The sequence below is a fragment of the Sceloporus occidentalis genome, unplaced genomic scaffold (assembly GCF_023333645.1).
Source record: "Sceloporus occidentalis isolate IW3139 unplaced genomic scaffold, rSceOcc1.0.p SCAF_50, whole genome shotgun sequence".
NCBI classification, from domain to species: domain Eukaryota; kingdom Metazoa; phylum Chordata; class Lepidosauria; order Squamata; family Phrynosomatidae; genus Sceloporus; species Sceloporus occidentalis.
In genome coordinates, this window is record NW_028317030.1 from 2,837,308 (window position 1) to 2,860,023 (window position 22,716).

At 44.5% G+C, this 22,716-nt stretch overlaps 1 protein-coding gene across 1 annotated transcript in view; it reads left to right on the forward strand.

Moving 5' to 3' along the window:
* The first annotated feature begins 4,776 nt into the window (after positions 1-4,776).
* The window catches only part of LOC149288645 (metal transporter CNNM2-like), a 45,932-nt gene continuing 27,992 nt past the window's right edge, over positions 4,777-22,716 (forward strand). The window contains exon 1 of the mRNA XM_089491494.1: positions 4,777-6,238. Coding sequence (XP_089347620.1) covers positions 4,777-6,238 — 1,462 coding nt within the window. The remainder of the gene's footprint in view (positions 6,239-22,716) is intronic.

Below are 22,716 nucleotides of genomic sequence, written 5' to 3' on the forward strand. Positions count from 1 at the left end.
ATCCCTGAAAACATGAATATTTCATTCATAATCTGCGGAAAAATCCAAGCAAAATGTCAGCCGGTAACATTCAACAGAAGCGCGGCAGGTAGGGGCCTTCCCGCCGGTGATCGCGTCCTCCTACGCCCAGACTCTAATTAAGTCACTCTCACAATGCTCGGCTTCCGCCCCACTGCTGAGCGCACGCTGAGTGCACGCTGAGCGCACGCTGAGTGCTCGGCTCATAATGCCAAGCGTTCAAATGTCACATCTCAGCGCATGTCGCTTGCTCTTTCCTTCATCTGGGTATTCAGGTCCCGTCGCCCGCTGTTCTTTATGTTACAATCTTTTAGACAGAGGAATACTTCTGCTTCCACTCGAGCCTCTAAAACTCATGTAGTGGGGCTCTACACTCTTTTTGGGCCCCAAACGCCCCCCCCAGTCCGTCTTTCCTCCCCTGATGCCCCTCATTTCTAGGCGCTCCGAATGTTTGCTGGGTATGGGGGTATCGCTACCTGGAGCCTTCTCTTGCGGGACGCGGCCAGGACTCCCCATATGATCGTGGGGGGGTCCCGCTGACATTGCGGAAAAAACACCCCCATTTAAAGGGGAAATGGGAATTCTTGGGGTCAAACCCAGAGAGTTCCCAGGTATGATCACAGGGTTCTATAGCCCCAGAGCTGACAATCTAATGGATGAGATTTCATTGACAACAACATGAACTGCTCACTCTTGTATACTTCAATGGGTTAATTCCTAATTAATTACATTTCAAATGAAGCTTTCTGTAAATTAAAGGGAGTACTGACCACAATATGAAACACCACAAGCCCTCTGATTTTGGCCACCATTCCTCCTCGAAGACTTTAGTGGGTCTCCCCCTTGTAATATAACCCCCAGTGCTGTATACAGTAATAACCCCCAGCGCTGTATACAGTAATAACCCCCAGCGCTGTATACAGTAATATAACCCCCAGCGCTGTATACAGTAATATAACCCCCAGCACTGTATACAGTAATATAACCCCCCAGGGCTGTATACAGTAATAACCCCCCAGCGCTGTATACAGTAATAACCCCCAGCGCTGTATACAGTAATAACCCCCCAGTGCTGTATACAGTAATATAACCCCCAGCGCTGTATACAGTAATATAACCCACCAGGGCTGTATACAGTAATAACCCCCCAGCACTGTATACAGTAATATAACCCCCAGTGCTGTATACAGTAATATAACCCCCAGTGCTGTATACAGTAATATAACCCCAGCGCTGTATACAGTAATAACCCCCAGCGCTGTATACAGTAATATAACCCCCAGCGCTGTATACAGTAATATAACCCCCCAGCACTGTATACAGTAATATAACCCCCCAGTGCTGTATACAGTAATATAACCTCCAGCGCTGTATACTGTAATATAACCCCCCAGCGCTGTGTACAGTAATATAACCCCCAGCGCTGTATACAGTAATATAACCCCCAGCGCTGTATACAGTAATAACCCCCAGCACTGTATACAGAAATATAACCCCCCAGCGCTGTATACAGTAATATAACCTCCCAGCGCTGTATACAGTAATAACCCCCCAGCACTGTATACAGTAATAACCCCCAGCGCTGTATAAAGTAATAACCCCCAGCACTGTATACAGTAATAACCCCCCAGTGTCTGACATGGTGATTAGAACTGAGCAATTCTATTGTTTACCACAAGGCAACATGATAAGGAATCATGGGGGTTTGTATAGTAGATTGCATTAAGATAACAGAGCGAGATACAAATGGCTAATATACAGCTGCAGGAAAACATTATATTATGCAAAAAGGACCGTTTTAAAAAAAAAATTATATATATATATAGTTACATAGTTTTCCTTTAATAAAGGTGTAGGATGTCACTGTCCATGGTGGATTTATTGGTGACATTTGTTGAATTAGTGAGACGCCAGTAGAGGGCGCTCTACAACCTGGCTGTAAAACTAGTGAATCTTGGGGATTAAAGCGTCCTTAATATTTTTTGTGGTTTTTTTACACCAAATGCAGCCCCCCGGCTGGTTATTCACCCTTATCGCGGGAAGAACGATTAAGTGGATCCCAATATCCTGCTTACATGGTTGATTTTATTTGCAATTCATCAAAAAGTCCAGCCAGATTAAAATGTATGGCTAATTTGGATCAGTGGAGCAGTAATTCCTATTAGGAGGGTGGTATATAAGTGGAACCGCCTCCCAGCAGAAGTGATAGAGGCTAAAACTGTCATGCATATCTCAGGTTCGTGCTACACATGCTGCTTATTCACTGATCAAAGGTCTGCGCATGCACACTGCACAGAAAAACATCCATTGGAGTCCGCAGACAAGTCTTTGACTAAGAGCTGACATTCTCCTTTTTTTCTACACCATAAGCTTTAGATTTCATGAATTTTATTGATTGATAACTGATCGGAGTTGACGGGTCATTGACGTTCAGGATGCCCGTTGTGTATTATTCTTACCAGTATATGTCATAAAGACTGACATAGTGATAATGATGTCATAATAAGGAAGAACAATGGCTTGGAATGTTCAGGTTTCCGTTACTCTCAAAAAAAAATATTCTTACCACTATATGGCATAAAGACTGGCATAATGATTATGATGTCATAATAAGGAAGAACAATGGCTTGGAATGTTTACAGGGTTCCGTTTGACCCCGGGTATTATGCCAAAATCTTTGCACATCTCAAGGCTAAAGGGGACTGGGAAGGGAGATAAATGAAGACCAGGACTGATGGGGAAGATCACGCTGCCTGAATCGTTTGATACTGGAGAACAGCAAACCCTTTAGTGATAGATTAATAAAAATTCAAAAAAAAAAACCAAAAATGAGTTTTTTTTCTATTAATATCTGAATTAGGGGGGATGGATATGGCTAAATGGGTGCAAAAGAAGATAAGACTCTTTAAATGAACGTGGTATTTATTTCAAAAACCTACAAAGAAAAAGGTGTAGAGATAAGCTTCTGGGACCTCAGAGGTCTCTTCTTCAGATGGAAGTTTCCATCAGTAATTGAACACATTGACAAAACTAGTTGTGCGATTTGGCAGGTACTAGTCTTCCAACACATCTCATATTTTGTTAATAGACTGGATCTATTTCATGTCCGTCACGCAGGGTCAGGGCTCAGAGGGTCTGCTCATCTACATCTCATCATACGCCGTGTCACTGTCAGGGGCACCTGGGGGGGGATCCGGTATGTAGCCCCCCCCCAAAAAAAAAAATGTTGGCAAAAACATTTATTTCACAAAATTGTAAACTGGAAAAAACTAGAAATCTGAAAATAAAAATGAACTTATAAATAAAGTAAGTTTAAATAAATAACATTTATTATGTGTCACCTCTGCACCCCTAAACAGCCTGCCTTGGCCACCTCTGCCCCTTTTAGTAGCCTGCCTGGGCTACCTCTGGCACCCTAAACAGCCTGCCTGGGCTACCTCTGGCACCCTAAACAGCCTGCCTGGGCTACCTCTGGCACCCTAAACAGCCTGCCTGGGCCACCTTGGCACCCTAAACAGTCTGCCACTTACCTCTCTCGCAGATTTCACTGGTCCGGGGGCTGTCCGAGCAGCGCTGGGGCCGCGCAGGTGTCCATGCTGTCCGATGGTTACCGCTGTGGCTCCCGCTCACTGTGAGGGAAATCTCTTTTTCCCGCTCAGGGGAAGCAGGAACCTGGGCAGGAAAAGAGAGTTTCCCCACACACTGTGTGACCTCCACGGCGGTAAGCTGTGGGCCCCACATAGACATCTGCGCGGCCCCAGTGCTGCTAGGGCGGCCCCCCGGCGCAAGAAGCCCCTCTGTTGCCCCAAACCAGTATACTCCATGTCTTTTTGTTTATACGTTTATGATGCCAATGTAGGTCTCTCTGTACCCCCCCCAATTGTCAGGCAGTCTGTTGCCCCCCTGCCAGGTACCGGACTGACTACACATGGGGCTCCAGGCACAGCGGGCAGCGGCCTGACTTCCCTGGCACCGCCGACCGGCCCTGTTTGCAGTGATGACCAGAGAGCGCACAATTCTCTCGGTCGTTGATCTCTGGCGCTTGGCAGTCGGACGGCTGAGGAGTCCTGCGTTTTTATTGGTGCCTTTTATTCAGATTGCAGGAAGATAAAGACGGAGACGATAAACACTCATTAACTCCTCTCAGCGGATTCCCTCTTTAACGATTAAAGGTTATACACAAAGAACAATTATTGCAAATGTTGCTCTTATTTGTATGTCATAAAAAAATATATTTGCTAAACATCCTGATTTTAACATTTCAGTTAATATATGGCCAGCATAGAAAAAGAGATAGATTCACATTAGGTTTCAGAACCTCAGAAGTCTCCTCTTCAGATAAGGATCCAGATCACCGCACACATGTGCTTTTCTAGGCTTATTTGAATAGGACTAAGACCCGCCCCGAATTTTCATAACCACGCCCCCAAGACGCGGCGTAAACGCTGTGTGCCAGTGGGAATCTGCAACACGGCCCCACCCACTTCAGCTGTCAATTTGCTCCGCCCAGCTGGCAGTGCTCTCGGCACCCGATTGGCTGTGTGCCTTGTCGGTCACTAGATGGCCCCCGCGTACACTGGTTCACCTCAGGACTCTGCTGCTGCCTCCTGTCAGTACCCGGACGGGTGTCGGACAATGCAGGGTCCGCGGCTCCGAGAGTCGGGATGAAGGCAGGACGTGACTGGCTGTGAAACTTTTTTTTTTTTTTTACCCCAAACACCCCGCCCCCCCTTTACCACTCCATCACCCGGACCAAAGATGGCGGGCGGCTCCATCACATTGCCCACTCTTAACATGGCGGCGCGCAGTCACGGCCGGGTGCTAGCTGTGATGTTCCTGGCTCTTAGCGGCTGCCTGGCCGGTTCTGTCCTGGGGGAAGAGGAGAGCGAGAAGACCGTCATCATCGGGCTGCGGCTGGAGGACACCAACGAGGTCTCTGCCATGGAAGGCGGAGCCCTGAGGGTGAGCGAGAGGACCCGGGTCAAGCTGCGTGTGTACGGGCAAAACATCAACAACGAGACGTGGTCCAAGATCGCCTTTACGGAGCACGAGCGAGCCAAGAGCCCGTTGGGTATAGAGTATACCCCGGGGGGCCACCCCTGCGGCATCCGGACTTCAGACATCATTATCCGACCTTCGGTGGTGCTGACCAGGAGCAGCTCGGGCATCGTGGAGATCGAGATAAAACCCCTGAGGAAGACGGAGAAGAGCAAGTCATATTACCTGTGCACGTCCACCTCAACCCCGGTGGTGGCGGCCAGTGCCGGGGGTCACCAGCCTTGGACGGAGACCACCTGGTTCTACCACGACGGGGAGGACACCAAGGTGATCGTGGTGGAGGAGAAGAAGTTCCTGCTGCCCTTTTGGCTTCAGGTGATCTTCATCGCCCTCCTGCTCCTTCTGTCCGGCATGTTCAGCGGACTGAACCTCGGCCTCATGGCCCTGGACCCCATGGAGCTGAGGATCGTGCAGAACTGCGGCACCGAGAAGGAGAAGAACTACGCCAAGAGGATCGAGCCGGTCCGGAGACAGGGCAACTACCTGCTCTGCTCCCTGCTGCTCGGCAACGTGCTGGTCAACACCACCCTGACCATCCTGCTCGATGACATCGCCGGCTCCGGGCTGGTGGCCGTGGTGGTGTCCACCATCGGCATTGTGATCTTTGGGGAGATCGTGCCCCAAGCCATCTGCTCCAGGCATGGCCTGGCCGTCGGGGCCAACACCATCTTCCTGACCAAGTTCTTCATGATGATGACATTCCCGGCTTCTTTCCCGGTCAGCAAGCTCTTGGACTGCGTGCTGGGCCAGGAGATCGGCACGGTCTACAACCGGGAGAAACTGCTCGAAATGCTCAGGGTCACCGACCCTTACAATGACCTGGTCAAGGAAGAGCTTAACATCATCCAAGGGGCTCTGGAGTTACGGACCAAGACGGTGGAGGATGTCATGACCCCTCTGAGAGACTGCTTCATGATGGCAGGAGACGGCACCCTGGACTTTAACACCATGTCCGAGATCATGGAGAGCGGCTACACCCGGATCCCCGTCTATGAAGGGGAGAGGTCGAACATTGTGGACTTGCTCTTCGTCAAGGACCTGGCCTTCGTGGACCCGGACGACTGCACCCCCCTGAAGACCATCACCAAGTTCTACAATCACCCCCTGCACTTCGTCTTCAACGACACCAAGCTGGACGCCATGCTGGAGGAGTTTAAAAAAGGTGGGAGCTTTGCTATTCGCTGCTGCTGCTTCTTCAGGCTTTGCGAGTGGAGCTGGGGAGAGAGGGAGGACTAGACAGCCTGTGACAGCCACACACAGACACCTAGACAGCAAGGTGACCTCCTACTGAGTGCAAGGGTGGCCCAGGTGTGCTTTAACTGCAGGGCATTGCTGGGATGGTTCATTGTGATGGCAGGTGGCACAGCGTGGCATCAATGCCCCCCTTTTTACGTATTCAGGGTCTCTTGTGACCTGGCAGGTCTTCAGTGTATCTGCTGGGGATCCTGTACGTGTGAATGGGGTCAGTGCAAACAAATTGTTCAATTCGCATTGTTTAGTGTCTTTTGGGCACGTTCATGGCTTTGCTTTTGTAGAGTGTGCGTGCGCCGGCGCCTGCTGAACAAGTCGTTTAAACGGCAATTCTTTCCGCGGTAGAGATAAGATTTAGGGCTCTTCATTGGCCGATTTTATGGTATTAAAATTCCAAAATTAAGAAAATTATATATATATATATATATATATATATATATATATATTAAGTAACTTTGTGAAGCAATAATAATAATAATGTGATTTAATAGTTGCGTTCTTGGCTGGACGTCTGGCGGGCCTGAGCATATGGACTCGTAACCGTGTATACGCTGCAGACTGTTTTTTTATTTGTATGGCTTTACATTGTTGGGTCTCTTTGCCGTTGTATAGAAGTCCTTGCCAGGGGAACTTTACCGACATTGGCATTTCAGGCGGTGCTCTCACAATATAACCGTTTCTCTGCACTGCGGTCTACGGAGTATTAGCCAAAAAGTGTAGTATTTTGTAATTTTTACCATTCCTCCGGTGAGTGTCATGTGACATCTGGGTACATCTTGGGTAGCAGAACCCCAATGGACTGACCAATGTGTCTCAGACAAGACAATGTCATGGTTTCTCAGAGAGTGGTAGCTGAATGGAACAGCCTCCCATCAGAAGCGGCGATAGAGTAAGATAATTTAAGGATGCACGGGAAAGGCAAATGTCTATCCTGAATCTACGAGAAGACCAAGGAGGGATTAAGAGTCTTTACATCAGGAGTAATGGGGAGACTAGACGGGCGGAATGGTTCTGTTTTTAAATTCTAGGTTGCTATGTAAAGACTTTGTGGTTAGAGGGACAATTTACGTCTCATGCAGCCTCACCAACAAACAGTATTAGGCTACTTTAATAAGCATCATTTTCTAAAGAACAATACTTTTAGGAGAAGCTTCAGCTCCAGAGCTGCAGAGCACAACCCTTTCTGTGGTCCCCTTTCTAGCCACTTTTGGATCTCTGTCGTAGGCTTTGCCCCGGAATGTTCCGGTCTCCGATGCAGGGATATGAGGAGTGCGGCTGGCACCGCGGTCAGGAGTTTCCACCGACACACAAACAATGCAGGCATGGTTCGGAATTATGTAATTAAGAGGCTTATTTTACTGGTTTTGTAGCACGCCGCTTGGGTAGAATTTTATTCCCCCCCCCCCCATTGTAACATCACTAAAGCTTTCGGATCAGTCATACCCCTCGACGTTTCAAATGCCCCAGTCAGGGGCACCTGTGTTGAGGTGAGCTGCGAGGGACGCGGCTGGGCATGATCGCTGTTCTTGTGGCGCTCTGCTTCAGAGCGCCAGAAGGAGTCTACGTGGGAGCTCAAATTAAGCTCCATCGATTTTTACAGCCCCCAGGGCCGATCAGGGCAGGTCAAAAGGAGCTTCCCATCCGGCCCATCATCTCCTCGGCCTGGAAAAGCGGAACGGGGGCAGCAGGACAGTGCCCATAAATTGGGACTGTCCCACTGTTGGGGGGGTATCATGCTGTATATAACACATAATTAAGGGGAAAAAAATAGCGAGAAGTTTTGCAAAATTCAGAATTTATGTGTGGATAATCTGAAATTTAACAGCATCTTGCAACGAGTTTACAGGAACGGCCGGCTATTATTTCAGGTTTTGGGGGCTGCAGCCGTTGTCGCTCTCATTCGGTTATTGCCAGCGGTATACCTTTTTTATGTTTATCGCCGGAAACGTCTTATTCTTTGAAAGTCGTCTTTCGCCTTCCTCTGCCAGATCTCGCGCATGTTGTATAGCAGGAACGCACAGTGTAGGATTTTGCTCAGCCTTGATATTTACGGCGACATTGGGTTGCATCAAATCCCGTGGGATGCGAGAAATGGAATGTAACATCTGATATCACAGAAAATAATCTTTTTCAGTCCAAAACATGCCAAATAGTTTTTTTTCCCCCTAATGTTTTGTTTCCTGTGTGTGGGCCTTGCTTAATATATTTATTTTGTCAATCTGGTACTTTTAATTATAATATTGGGGTCTGAGATATTCTAACTTTAGAAAACCAGATTTAGAGCCTTGAAGATATTTTTAATATGTAGAATACTTAGTAAAAAAAAACCAAACAAAAAAAAACAACCCTCCACGTAAAGCATGCAGAATGGGGATCTGGGTACCTGCCCCGGCCATCCAAGCGTCTCCCAATGTGCCAACTGATGCACCTGTAAAGAGCAGTAAGGAACAAAGAACTTACCTATGCCATCCATATTATTCGCCAGAACACTGAATTAAAGTATGAAAGGAAAATTACCTAGAAAAATTTAATGAATATACAAAATTTTACATAGGTAACATGCCAAGGAACCTAAAAAGAACTGTAACAAAGTATCTTCGCAGAAGTTTGTCTTCTGAGTCCTGAGAATTCAAAGAAGGGGTGATGGAAAAGGTAGCGTGGAAAGTTGTGTTGATGCTGGGGTATTGAGTACAGTTCCGTTACCCCCACTACCGGTAAGGAACGTCGAGGGCCGTTCGGTGATGTGCTATAGGCGCCGGTCGTGAATAGTCTGGCTTCTGACGGGACTCTTTAGGTTGTTGTAACTGGTCCATCTAGTAGTTCCACCAGCTGCGAAGAAGCCGTAGGAACGTGGTGGGGTGAGGGTACCGGCATATTCCGCTCTTGTATCAGTTTTTTTTTTTCTCTTCTCACAAGGCTCCATCCTTGAGGTCCCATCGCTGTAAGCCGGGGGAGGGAGTTTATCTATTAAGCATTTTTTAAGATCTGGAACCTACTAAACTAGAAACGTATTTATTATTATTTATTACTTTGTTTAACCAGCACCCTTTCTCCCAATTTATAAACCAGAGAGCTCCTTCAAAAAGCCACTTTATTTTAAAATATCATTAAAAATATTACCCTTTTAAGCACAAAAGATGGGTAAGAAAAACACATTTGTTTACTAAAAGAACCTTTAAACCAAATGTTGATTCTTACTAAAAATATCTATTGTTTTGTTTTTTATTGCAAAGCTTGTTTATAAAACATATTACTTTTAATTGACTATTTGATCACAAAACCATTTTTAGAAAGATGACCAGGGTTTAAATGACCAGAATTGTTTCGGGATGGAGTGTTTCCATTATGCTAATGGTTGCACACCGGTGGCCCGCGTACCTCTGTTTAATTGCTATTTTCTGGCAGTCCCATGCTCTGTTATCGGCGCTGATTGGAAAGTGCCGCTGGGGAGTAAGCGGCTGTTTTTGTTGTGGTGCTCGGGACAGATCCTTGACAAACAACGTGTTACACTTATGGTCATTTTGGTACAAGGGAAAGCAAAATATTATGAATAAACTGCCAAGTAGCTCATTGCAGATGAACATGGTCTGTAGGATTCATTAAACTCATTCCTGACTGTGGGTATGGCTTGGGTTTAAATTGAGCACTGCGTGTGGATATTTTTATGTCATTTGCAGATAAGGCCACAGGGGTGTCCTGAACAACAAGCCAACATTTGCACCATGACTGGATCCTTACTGGGTTTTAACACGTGTTGGGCAGGACTGGAAATGCAATGTGTCGGCTATGATGCCAAACAAAATTTGTGATGTTAATGAAAATTTCCAGCTCTCTGCTGAGTCTCGGGCAAACATTTTGATGGGAATACTTACCCTTAATTAAAAAAAGTTGTGTAATTGTTTTTTTTTGGGGGGGGCGTATTGGACGTTCTGGTGATCTCATATTTTGAAGCTTAGGCTCCTGGTAAGTTCTATACAGACCTTTTCCATGAACTCGTATGTAGGGGGCCACTGAAGGAGCCAGACAACTAATGTGTTGTCTTAAGGGATGCTTTATGGTCCACTAGGGTCCTGAGGAGGTTACAGGTCGCTCAGGGGCTGTCGGTGTTTTTCGGCTTGCTTAAGGACTATTCTATCATTGAGATTCTTGAGGAGCAGGACTAGTCCCTCAGCTCTCCTTTCCTACCGCCTGAGCCCTTGGACTTTGGCTATAACTCGTTCCCCAGAACCCCTCTTCCCATCCCCAGAAGTCATTACGTTTTCTACAACCTCTGCACCCCTGGAACCGCTTAAAGTTCTGCTGTTCTTGTTGTGGTTATTGGTGATTGCTATGTCTTGTGATGATGGAATTTGACTGCGTTGTGTTGTCAGTATAGTTCTTACAGATGCGCGAGTGTGTTTTGCGGTGACTTTTTGTTTGCGTTCTGCGATGGGCCACAGCCCGCCTTGTATATGGTATGAATCTTCTGTCTTGGAGTAAACCCGACATCAGAAGCTTGGAACCCTGAATCTGGTGGATAAGAGTAGGAAAGGGGGGGGGGGTTCTCCAAAAATGCACCCCCTTCCCTTAAATAGGTATAATTAGAAAGCAAATAGTTAGACTTGATGACTGGTTCTTGAATAACTATCATGAGGTCTTGCTGTTTTTTTACACAATATTATTTCTTGGGTCATTGTACTAATCTGGTTCAACCTCATCGCTTCCGTGCAGATGGACGTCTGTACATGTGGTTCCATTTATCTGGGGCTGTTATGGCTACCGCTTGATAAGTGAATGGATGTTTACTCTGGGTTTAATAAAAGAATCTGTGATCATAGAGAGCACTCTTACTATCTCTGGGTGTATTTTGTCTTCCCCTACTTGACCGCTTTTAGGTTTGAAGGTTTGTTTGTGAGCTCCGTCTGGCACCTATACAGTATGTCAGAATATTTTATTATGGTAGACCTGTTTTTATATTTAAATTTAGCAGTCTGTAAGATTGTATGATTTTTTGCCATTAAAAATCTGAAGTATATGGTAATTTTTTTTGACCTTCGATCGGTTCAGCTCCATGACGCCTTTGGATCGTCGGAGGGTCAGCGGCAGATGTTGGTTTTCACTCACCATTGATGGAATGGGATGCATTTTCCTTAAAAGTATCCCAGCTATGAGAAGAGTCATCTGAAGTCCTATTTCAAGGATTTGTAGGGTTATTAAACCCTCTTAAACTGTCCCAGCCCTTAGATGGAAGCAGATTGGTTTCAGTAGTCTGTACAGATGGAGTAAGGAGAAGTAGGGGGGCATCAAGATACTAAATACTTGTTGTCAGTTGACTTGAAACTCTACCCGTTAAACCCTAGATTCAGGCTCCTAATGTATTATCTGTTAGTGTTACATTTCAGGTGCTTTTCCTGTGCACTGAAATATGGGATGTAATGTTGGGCTTGCATCTGAAAAGTATTTTCTTGGCCTTATTTGAACTCTATGCCATTTGCCGCATTAACTGGCTTCTCGGTTGTCCAAGCTGGTAATTGTGCAAGATAAGCCCTGTTCACAATAACAATTTCTTTCCAGGGCATTCTTTCTAAACAAGTAGCGCAGGACTTCACTGCCGGAGGCCTGTCTCATACTGACCATCTGAAACTTCACTCATCTTTCACTAGCATGTCGTCGGTATCTAGCAGCCTTTTAACACTAGCAGGAGATACACCTTCTGTCTTTTTGTCCCTTTCTTTGCTCGGAGCTGGAGAAACGATTGCACTCTTTGAGTGAAAGAAGATGCATTCTGATTTATCTTGACAGAACTTAGGTCTGGAGGAGACACTCAAATTTGCTAGTGGCCTTCTTGGGTGTTTTCAAACCACAGAAGGTATCTAACGGCCTCAGTTGCCAGATGGAGAAAGCTTCCCGTCTTAGAAGGCCTAAATTGCCCCAGGGAAGGATCCTCGTAGTGACCTAAGGGCTTATTCCACCAGGTTGGTAGCGACGCCTTGTGCAGAACAGACTGAAGCGTCTCCAGAATCAATCTGTAAAGCTGCAGCTTCAGAGTAACCTTCATACCTTTATCAGACATTATAGTCTTGACTCTTTGTCCTTGGCTGAGGAAGCTTTCAGCTGGAAGGTCCTTCAGGCAGTTGTTTAACCTTCCCTTTTGCTTTCTTATATCATGTCTGTACTGCTGGGGGTGGCAAGGGGAAATGTAATTCTACTTACCTAGAGCTCCCTTTCCTTGCTCATCCCATGGCAGTTCATTTCCCTGCCCAATACTGAATTTTTTTTCCATGCATTGTCTTTTTTTATGATTTTATATGTTGTTTTCCTGCCCTACCTGGTCAGAAAGAGAACTATCGTGGGGTGGGATGAGCAAGGAAAAAAATTCTTGGTAAGCCGATTTTTCTCCTTAATTTTGGAAGAATACATATTAAAGTACTCAGATGGTTGGGGTTACTCACTAAGTATTTTAATATGCCTTTTCCATAGTTGGGGTTGTCCGGGGCATTAGATTGTCTCTTTAATTATCTAGATTATCTATTGTAGCCTCTCTCCCACTTCTCAATGTTGATGTCAGTATTTCCCCTGAAACCAGGGTTTTGACAAGTACACACCGTACCCCCCAGGCAGAGAATCTGGTTTTTCCGCATGATCAATTTGTCTTCTCAAACACTTCTCCGGTTAGTGCTTTGCATGGTGATGTTACAGAAAAACATTTATCACTCTATTTAATTCACATCTATAGATATCAGATATCAATTTTTGATTATTCCTCCCATTTGTATCTACACTTAAAGGTCTGTGTTCCTTTGTCATAACGAATTTGCTCCATCCAAGAAAACAATGGGAAATATATATATATATATATATATATATATATATATATATATATATATATATATATATATATATATATATATAGTGCACCAATACACCGGTCTAAACAGACTGGAGGGGCCTAGATACACCTTAGGATAAATCAATCTCCTGTCTGTAACATTGTTCACCCTTTCTGCAAAGTTCAGGTGCTGGTGATAGGTTTGTAAGTTTTGAGCTTGTAGGAGTCCAGCTGGCCCTGTGCACACCGAGGTACAGCAATGACCGGTGCTTCCTTGGCCTTAGGAGCCCTATACTCAATTACTACCAGCTATCTTGCTTTTTAACTTTCTAGTTTTTCAGCTTTAACCACATTACAGAAAAAGTGCTCGAAAAATCAACACGTCAAATAACTTTTGAACTTTCCTTGAAAATACCTTTTTCCCCCTGAAATATACATTTGTTTATATGGCTTCAAATGCATTTTTTTTATTGAAGTAACATAAAAAGTAAGTGTTCTACGTGTCCCAATGTCACAACATCTTGCAAAATTGCTGAGGTCGTCATTTTAGCAGCCTTGCAGCCAGCTCTGCGATACTTTACAGTTTAACCCTTAAATCTCAAGGGCTGAATAGCTTGTGGAAAAGGCAGTTCCAGGTAATGGATTTGACTGCATTCATTTTGTGAGCCTTCATTGTAAACCTTTTTTTTTTTCTCCATGTTTTTTGGCCGATAGACCATTTCATAATTTTGAAAGAAAACAGAGGTTTAACCACAGTAGAATGTTTTGTCTTATGTTACTTTGGAGTTATGGAACTTTATACTAAGATGACCAGTTTATTAGTGACATTTGTAGGTGTAATGTACATGTAATTATTTTCTCACATAGTGGAGGTGTTACTTTTGATTGTCAATCTGGATTGTCGAACTTAAAATGACCAACTTCTGCTGACACGCGAGATGTTTGATATACTTAAAGCAGCCAATCAGTGGCATGAATCCTACCATAGAGGCGTCACGGCGCTGCAGCTTCTACTCAAGGTTTTTGTTTAAAGAACAGATATTAAAATACTTACAAAGTACTTGAAGTTGCATTCTTTGCTGGGTAGCAAACAAGTAGCATTGTAAGAACTACTTAAGGATGTGTTGAAGTTACACACACAGCTTGTTTACTATGGAAAAAGCAAGAAGGTGTGTGTGTGTGTGTGTGTGTGTGTGTATGGTGGCAGTCAGAGGGAACAGGCAGAATCACGTGTATTAGTCATGCCCCTGCATCACTTAAAAGCCCTTTGACTCGCAAAACAAATTGCACCAACCATCTTTTATTACACCTGTTAAGTTTTCTGTATACAGTTCTTGGCAGGCCAACCTTCCTGAACAAAAGTTAACTTAGCGTGGGAATATATTGCTTTCGGTACTTTGAGTTTTTCTGTGTTGGAGCAGATAACCTGTACGCCGTAAATGTTTGGGTGACGTGAATGTAACCAGTTGCCATGATATTCCAGGATTCCAAAGAAACGCGATATTTAAAACCTGCATTAAGCAGAATATCCGTTTGCTTAAAGGGCCACCCAACAGACTGCTGGATCTGTAACTTTATGACTACTAAAGGCAACGTGAAAACTGAGCACAAATATCTTAAACATGTAACAAGTAACACTTTGCTTCATTCATATTTTTTTCCTTTGAGGGTTTTTCTTGTGTCATAAAAGCAGCCGCTTTAAACACTTCTGATCCCCAATCCTTGTGTTAGCGGTAAGGGTGTCAGATTCTAGGTACTCAAACTGGCCAGGATTGAGTGACATGGATAACATTTGCCAAATTACTTCAGGGCGCTTAACTCACCTGTGTTCACGTAGGTATAACAATCAGCCTCTATGAATAGCCCTCAAATGGTTAAAAATGGCACCCTGCATCTGGCCACGTCTTCCAATTGGCTGTTCTATTTGCGTGGGTCTTTTATTTTATTCGTCCTGGAAAAAGCACCAAGCAATGTATAACAAGGTTAGTTGGGTATTTTTTTAAGGAGAAAATTAGACATTTTTACAAAGTGTGATTGTTTTAGGAAGCAAAGACTGGATCCCATTACATGACTTAAAGGGACACTCCAGCCGTCATAATATAGTGTCCTCCATGCAAACTCAGTTGAATCCCCCCATATGTATTTGCCCCTTTCCCTACAGATATGTTCTGCCAAACACATCTGACACAAGATATACTTACCTGCATCCAGCTCTCTGTGTACATGCGCAGAAAGAACTCCCATTGATTTTAATGAGAGCACTTTCCTGCCGCAGATTGTCGGCTTTTTAGTAGGACTTCTGGGGACAGTAATTTTCCCTTTAACCCCTTAAGGACAATGGGCGGTCCCTAAACCCATTGAAAACAATGCATTTTGTACGGGCTTTGTCATTAAGGGGTTAAAATGTATTGCTGTTTTTTTAGTTTTTTTTTTTACTAGTGATACAGTTTTCACAGACAATCGAATCAGGCTCCGGAGATAAATATAACGTAGCTCAAGGACTCGGCTGACTGCGTTCATTTATTGAAGCAATGAAACTGGCCACTGACACTCACCCAGCACCTCAATGTATTGTATGTGAAAAGGGGTGACAGAACTGTACCCCGAGATTACTAAACCCTATTACCATACATACAAGCCACACCAGCAGTGTACCGGCTACCTCGTGTTTATTCTACAATATTTAGAATCTAAATATGATTTTCACATTAATTGCACGTAAAGCAAATAACTCTTGGCTGATCTGCAAACCTCACAGCAAAAAAAAAATAAATTATGAATGAGGCAAATTTTAACTGGAGATCCTATCAGGAAAGGAAAGCCGTACTGGGAATGGTATATTTAATGCTGTATTTAGGGTTATTGAAAGCGGTACAATCAGCAGAAGTGTGGAACAGCACCCGTAACCCAGTACAGTTCATGTAACCCAAACATATAGATTGTTTGTTTTTTCTATTTGGTATAACGGATACGTGAGCTTTTTTTTTCCCCTTAACGTAGCGATTTAAAAACCACATTGAAAAATAGAGCAGTGGTAATTTTTGTTTCCTTACACAAGTGTGTTTTTGTTTCGGCTTTGCTTTATCTTTGGGACCGGGGTGCTTTCGGTCAGCTGTTTGCGCGGCGCACTGTGGTCAGGACAAAATTCCGAGGACAAATAGCCGGGGAATCATCGTTTTTAGCCGTCAATACAAATTCTGCCGGGAAGGGAAGGCGACTGCAGCTTGAAGACCTAAACATAGGCTTCAATAAACTTATTAGATATTTCCCATACATACGAGAGAAGGAACTAACCAATATTAATTCATGTTGGCCCCCATCTGAAGGTAAATAAGTTCCAATGTATTAAGTTCCAGCAGCGAGTGCAAACCTCGCGTCTTACAATCTTTTACTCTTAAAGCTAAGGTACGGCTCTCTCCGGTGCAATTTCACGGATTTAAAAAGCGGAAGCTATAGATAGTTTAATAAATGAATAAGATGATGGAAAGTGTCGATTATACTGCCTTTAATTGCTTACCGCAGGGTAAGCATAATTTTTTCCCGCCCTGCTCCGGCGGTGCCTTGCACAAGTTCAAAACACACACACGGCCAGGGACTTCAAAGGAATCGCTTTCCTGTCGGTGACTGATTGCTTGAGGCAGAAGGAGGTGGTGGTCCTCTGGAGCTGCAGCTTCTTCACCAAGTAGGTAAAGAATAAATATTTAACAGTTACAAAGTACCCGAATACGCTTTCATGTTGGTGGGGCTCCCCCTTTAAGGCTTCGCGCCACCATGACTGAGGCGGGCTGTTACAGGACAGAGACCAGAGGCTGCTTGGGCCCGGTGCTGGGAAACAACATACCCAGTGGCCTGTGTCAGGAATCCTGTAAGGGGAAGGCATAGGAGGGAAATAGGGGCCATAGGCAGGGTAGGACTGGGGGGTTTACAGGAAGCATAGGCAGGGTACGACTGAGGGGTTACGGGAAGCATAGGCATGGTACGACTGAGGGGTTACGGGAAGCATAGGCATGGTACGACTGAGGGGTTACGGGAAGCATAGGCATGGTACGACTGAGGGGTTACGGGAAGCATAGGCATGGTACGATGGGGGGGGGTACGGGTACCTTAGGTAAAGGTAGGTGAGGATATGGTAATAGCTACGACATGGAAGCCCAAAGGCAAGGAAAGAGTGTGCAGATATTGACACTGGAGTAATATCTGGTGTTTAGTCACACCTAATGGCCATGAGATGTTTGTCTTGCCACCGCACCAAAGCACCTCGCTGTTCGCAAGTCCTGCCACTAATTTTGGCGTAAAACACAGTTAACTATACACCTGAACACAAGCAGGGAGATGACCACGAACGAGCTTACCTCCAACACACTGAGGGCAAACTGGCAACTGGAGCGCCTGGACGGGGACGTTTAAATACAGATGGGTCAGGCATAAAAGGAGAGCACAGAACACCAGAACCAGAACAAAGCAAACGAGTGCAGATGACTGGATGCAAACCACTGGAGCATCATCCAAAGTAGGGCTGAAACCCATGTGCTTGCGCGTTCACTAGAGTCACACTGCGCATGCGCATTGTGCAAACAACCGTCCTCAAAACAGGGAGAACAGTGAAAACTCACAAATTTAAGAAAAATTTGTTAAACAGGTAAAAAAAAACATTCTATAGACTCTGTGTCAGTTAGTCAGTTATACATAGTGCAGGGCAGCATTTTATCTGGGCTGGTCAGCAATATGTAAGTATTATGTGTCCTGGAAAACATGGCCAATGTGATGATCACCCTAGTATATAAGTTGGGCATCTGCGCATGCATGCATGGTAGCCTTTCAGACAGGGTAGGGTTCTGATGGGAATGCTGTGCAGAACACAGTGAATTAAAATAAATGGGGTGCCTGTGAACCTGCGGAAAGCCAGCGGTTCCATACTGTGACGTACGCTGTAATTACACTTTGTAGCAGGTCTCACACTCGTAATGTTCAGTTTCCACACCGAAGTTGTATATCATTTATCTTTACAACTACCGAGTGGTGCTAGCCGGTTCCAGCTGGTTGGGTGTGAGACCTAGCAGGGGAAGCGTGGCGGCAGGTGATTTATTGCGGGTCCAGCCGTCCCCCTAACAGTCATGCTAAGAGCTCAACCGTCTTCTGCAAAGGGGTTAATGAATAAAAAGTGCTTAAAATCATTGCACCATTTAATTCATGTCAAAGCAGTTACACGATGTGTGTTTTATGCCTTAAACAATGTATCGAGAGTCTGATGTGAGCTGGTGCTTGGAGACCCATTCTGGTGCAAAGTTTGAGAGGGGGGTGTTATCACCATAGCAACCAGTGGAATGGTCCAGTCGACAGCAGCTTTCTTTTGGGTACTATGGCGAAATGACCATTTCCCAAACTTTGCACCTGAATTGCTCTTAATAAATAATACCTTTTGTGTATCATATCGGCATAGCTGTCAGTAGTCCTAAATTTACCCGGACAGTCCCTTTAACATGCTAATTTCATGAGAAATGCCCCATGTATTGGTAACGCTAAAGTGGGCAAGGGCAATCTGTGCATCACACTGTGATAGATATATATAATATAATATAATAACGCTCCAGTGGGCTTATTGAGCTACATGGAGGCCAGAGGGTCTGTTAAACATTATTAGCTTACTTATAAAACACTAACAAATCATGCCATGCTATATGCAGCCATATGCCTATCCCAAGCATGTGTTAATTCCCATACTGTGTTAACTGCTACCACTTCTGCCTGTAGTCTGTTCCATTGATCTACCACCCCCCTGTTTATCTAATCCCCGGTACCATGCAGTCCACCTTAATTGTTCCAGCTCTCGGGTATCCCTTTCCAGCACGCAGAATCCTTCGTTATTAAAAGCTTTTTAACTGTCTGGGAATTTCATATAATTAACAATTTGCCCTTTTGTTCTCTATTAAAACCCGTTTAATTTGCCGCATACAGCTAAGGAGTAGTTTTAGCTGAAATGCTGGATATTTTCGTGTTTTTTTCCCAAAATGTTTTAGCTGACATCTGGGAACAGGGATGATGCAAACTGAATTACTAATCCTCCGATGACACAATCAAGCCATTGCTTAGCGCGGGAACACACAACAGCGTGATCCGAGGGTACAAAGGACCCATTGCATCGCAAATTGCATCATTCCGAATCATGCGGGCGATGATCGGTTGTGCGGTTTGCGATCGGATTCGCGTCAGACAACTTTACTTGCCATCAGTGCCCTAAAGAAATTTAGCATTTATCTCATTTATCTGATATTTGTCATTTTCCATACATTTTGGGATGTGTTTTTAAGTCACAAACCTTTATTTTGTTATCCAAGAAATGAGATATTCAAAGCATATAATTAATCAGGACTTCTACAACTATATAAAACTATAGGGCCGTATAAAAAAGATTGCATATTAGAGTCAATTATACGTATTTTAATATATATTCTTTAAAAAACAAAACAAAGGTTCTTTAGGGAGAAGCTGCAGCTCCCATCTTTCTTTTATAGTCTACTATTTGCAAAAGAGACACCACGGAAATGTAAAGGGACCACACAGCTATCATATACATCAGGGGCATCCAACCTGCGGCCCTCCAGCTGCTGCAGGACTACGTCTCCCATAATGCTCTTTTAGCTAAGGGGCTGGCTGAGGAGGATGGAAGACGTAGTCCTGCAGCAGCTGCAGGGCCGCAGGTTGGACGCCCCTGATATACAACAATGTGTATATTGTTATAAAAAGAAGATCCTTAAGTTTTTTTTTTTACGGAAAATCTAGGTATGGATAGTAAGTGGCACGGGGTATACAGAGCTTCGGAACCCATCGGTACAGGGTGCTGTGTTTTAAGGGCGTATATATAAAACAAACCTATTTCTGATCAATTTGGTGACATCATCATACTGCCCTATATGTTAATTAGCATCCAAAGTAGGCTGCCTCCTCATAAAGATGCAAGTAAGTACTTCAAACACATCTTTGCCAAATATTGTTAATATTGATATATACCACTTATAGAAACAACCCTAGCCTATATCACGCCGTCAACGAAGATCGTTTATATAGCGCCAAAAGTGTACGCAGCGCTCGTTACAGTACAAACATGCAAAGCGCCTGACCAAACTAGAACGGAAAGACTAAGAGGAACCGATCCGTTAGGTAAAGTGAGCTTACAATCTAGTGGAATCTGTGTAAAGCAAAAGGGCGCGTCTAGGTTGGGAGTGCTGGGAGTTGTATTCCAAAGCACCTGGCAGGCCAAGGGTTAAGCTGCGCTCACACGCTCTTTTCGCTTCGCCGGGTGACATTCCCACAGCTTAAGCGCGAGCGGGGAACCTGCGCTGGTAATTAGCTGGTCGTAGCTTTAGGCCTTTCGGACACAAGTAATTGTTTTCATTGGGGGTATTAATTACGATTCGCGAGCGTGTAAACGAGCAGCGAAGAATGCCTCGTTCTTATTTCACAGAAAGCGGGGAAAAACATGTTTTTAGGTTCCGTGCGCGGCGCCGAGTGTGTCGTCTTCTGCTTTGGGCTCCCATGGCCAAAGGAGCAAAAAAAAACCACATTTCGCTTAATAAGCACATTCCTAGCCTCCTATAAAGCAAACCTTTGACTAGCTAGACTAGTCACGTCAACTAGTTAAACTACGTGAACCAAAATGAAGGATGGTAGGCCCTGTGTAATGTATAGTCCAATCACATTGTGTCTTGAGTTATGCAGTGTACAGGGCCAGCTTCCCTCTTCTTGTAGGAGGAATTAGCCAGGGTTGACCCTTCATAATGAATAGCAAAGTGGGTGACATTCTGGTTGAGCTTCATACCAGGTAATGTAAAGACCTTACTTAGCACTCAGTTTTAAAGGTGAAGTCTCACTAACAAAGGCCTTTACCTGGGTGAGGTGTGCTGGCTTGGGTTAGTCTTGAGACCAGCGGCTTGGCTTGGCCCGTTAAGAGATAAGCCCGAGCCACATAAGGGCCTCCTTATCTTGTTTTTGGTCCACAAAAGCATCCATGGCCAAAAACCTGATGGGAGGAGGACATGTTTTCCAGGACTCTTTGGCATATTGCTGGCCAGCGCAGGTAAAGTGCTGCCCCCTACAGACTGCGGGGCGTATAACCAAGTAGTTGGTTCTCCTCCATGAGTCTGTACATCTCGCACCCTGCAGGGGGCAGCACTTTACGTGTCCCGGTCAGCAATATATGATATTTATGGAAAACATGACCTCTGTGGTCATCCATCTGGAGGAAACAACTTTCCTCGTGTCAAGGTGGTAACTGGGTTGTGATTAACCGCCAACTGACTTCAGCGGGACTGTTCGCATCTGCCGACCAACGTCATCGGTACCTCCTATCCCAGGTTCCCACGTATAGTCCATTCAGGAGCCATATGCCCATCCCTGACTGTATTAACCTCTACCACCTCTGCTGGGGTTGGGATCAGGCTTTTCAAACAGATAATCCAAATAAACAGATGCTAGAAACATGTAATTGAATTTTATTATCTACACTATGCTTTGAAAGTTTGAGGTCACTTAGAAAAATCACTTGTTTTTTGAAAGAAAAAGTCATTTTATCCATTAAAATAACATAAAATGGAGCAGAAATACAGTGCAGTTGTTAATGTCGTAAAAGACTGTGGAATATCTTCATAGTCGTACAGGCCCTTTATCCTGTGTTCCACTGCCACATTGTGTTCGCTGATCAAAGTTTGGCTAACTGACATTAGAAAGAAGAAAATAATTTTGCAATTATGTTACAAATAGAAAATGTCTAAGTGACCCCAAACTTTTGAGCTATGGTGTATATGAGCTTGTTGGATGTCCCGTATCAAGTTCATGGGCATTAATATGGAGTTGGCCCCTCATTTAGGAAGGCTTTCCACAAGATTTCCTATTAGCCCAGGATAAGGATATATTTGGGATAAATGTATCCTTTTGGGTCCTTCTTAGCGCCAGAGAAGTCAGGCAGCTGTCTGCGGCGCCAGGATCAGGGGGAGCCAACAGTCACCCCAATGTGTAGAAGTCAATCTGGTACCAAACGGGGCATATAGAGAGATCTCTGCCTATATTACCATCTCAAAAGAAAAAAAAACAAAAAACATACTGGTTTTTGGCCGCAAAAGGGCTTCCTGCCTGGGGTGCTCTTTGGTCCAGGACTGACCCGGTCCATGGGAAGCAATAGAACCGTGTTAGGATTAGATTGTCTCAGTGCTATCTTGCTATTCTAAACACCATTAACGAGGCACCTATATGTTAGGTGGGGTGCTTAACCTTAACATCTTGCTGAAATCTGCAAATATACAAAAACATAACAAAAATTTTATTTTTACATTCTTTTAATGAAGTGCCAATCGGTATGGGGTAATGGGTAAAGGAAATTCTATTACAATATTATAAATCAATAAGAAATGCAGCGAGATGTTCTTAATTGGTAGAGCGCTGATTTCCTCTTCTTCATCGGCCACCTTTGGCCTTCAGGCTCGCAAAAGTCTTGGCGTAAAAGATCGGATCGTTGTTATACGGAGCATTTTGGCACTCATTGCACCAATCACGGAAAGGCATTTGTCCCAGAAGTCTTCGTTCCGCGC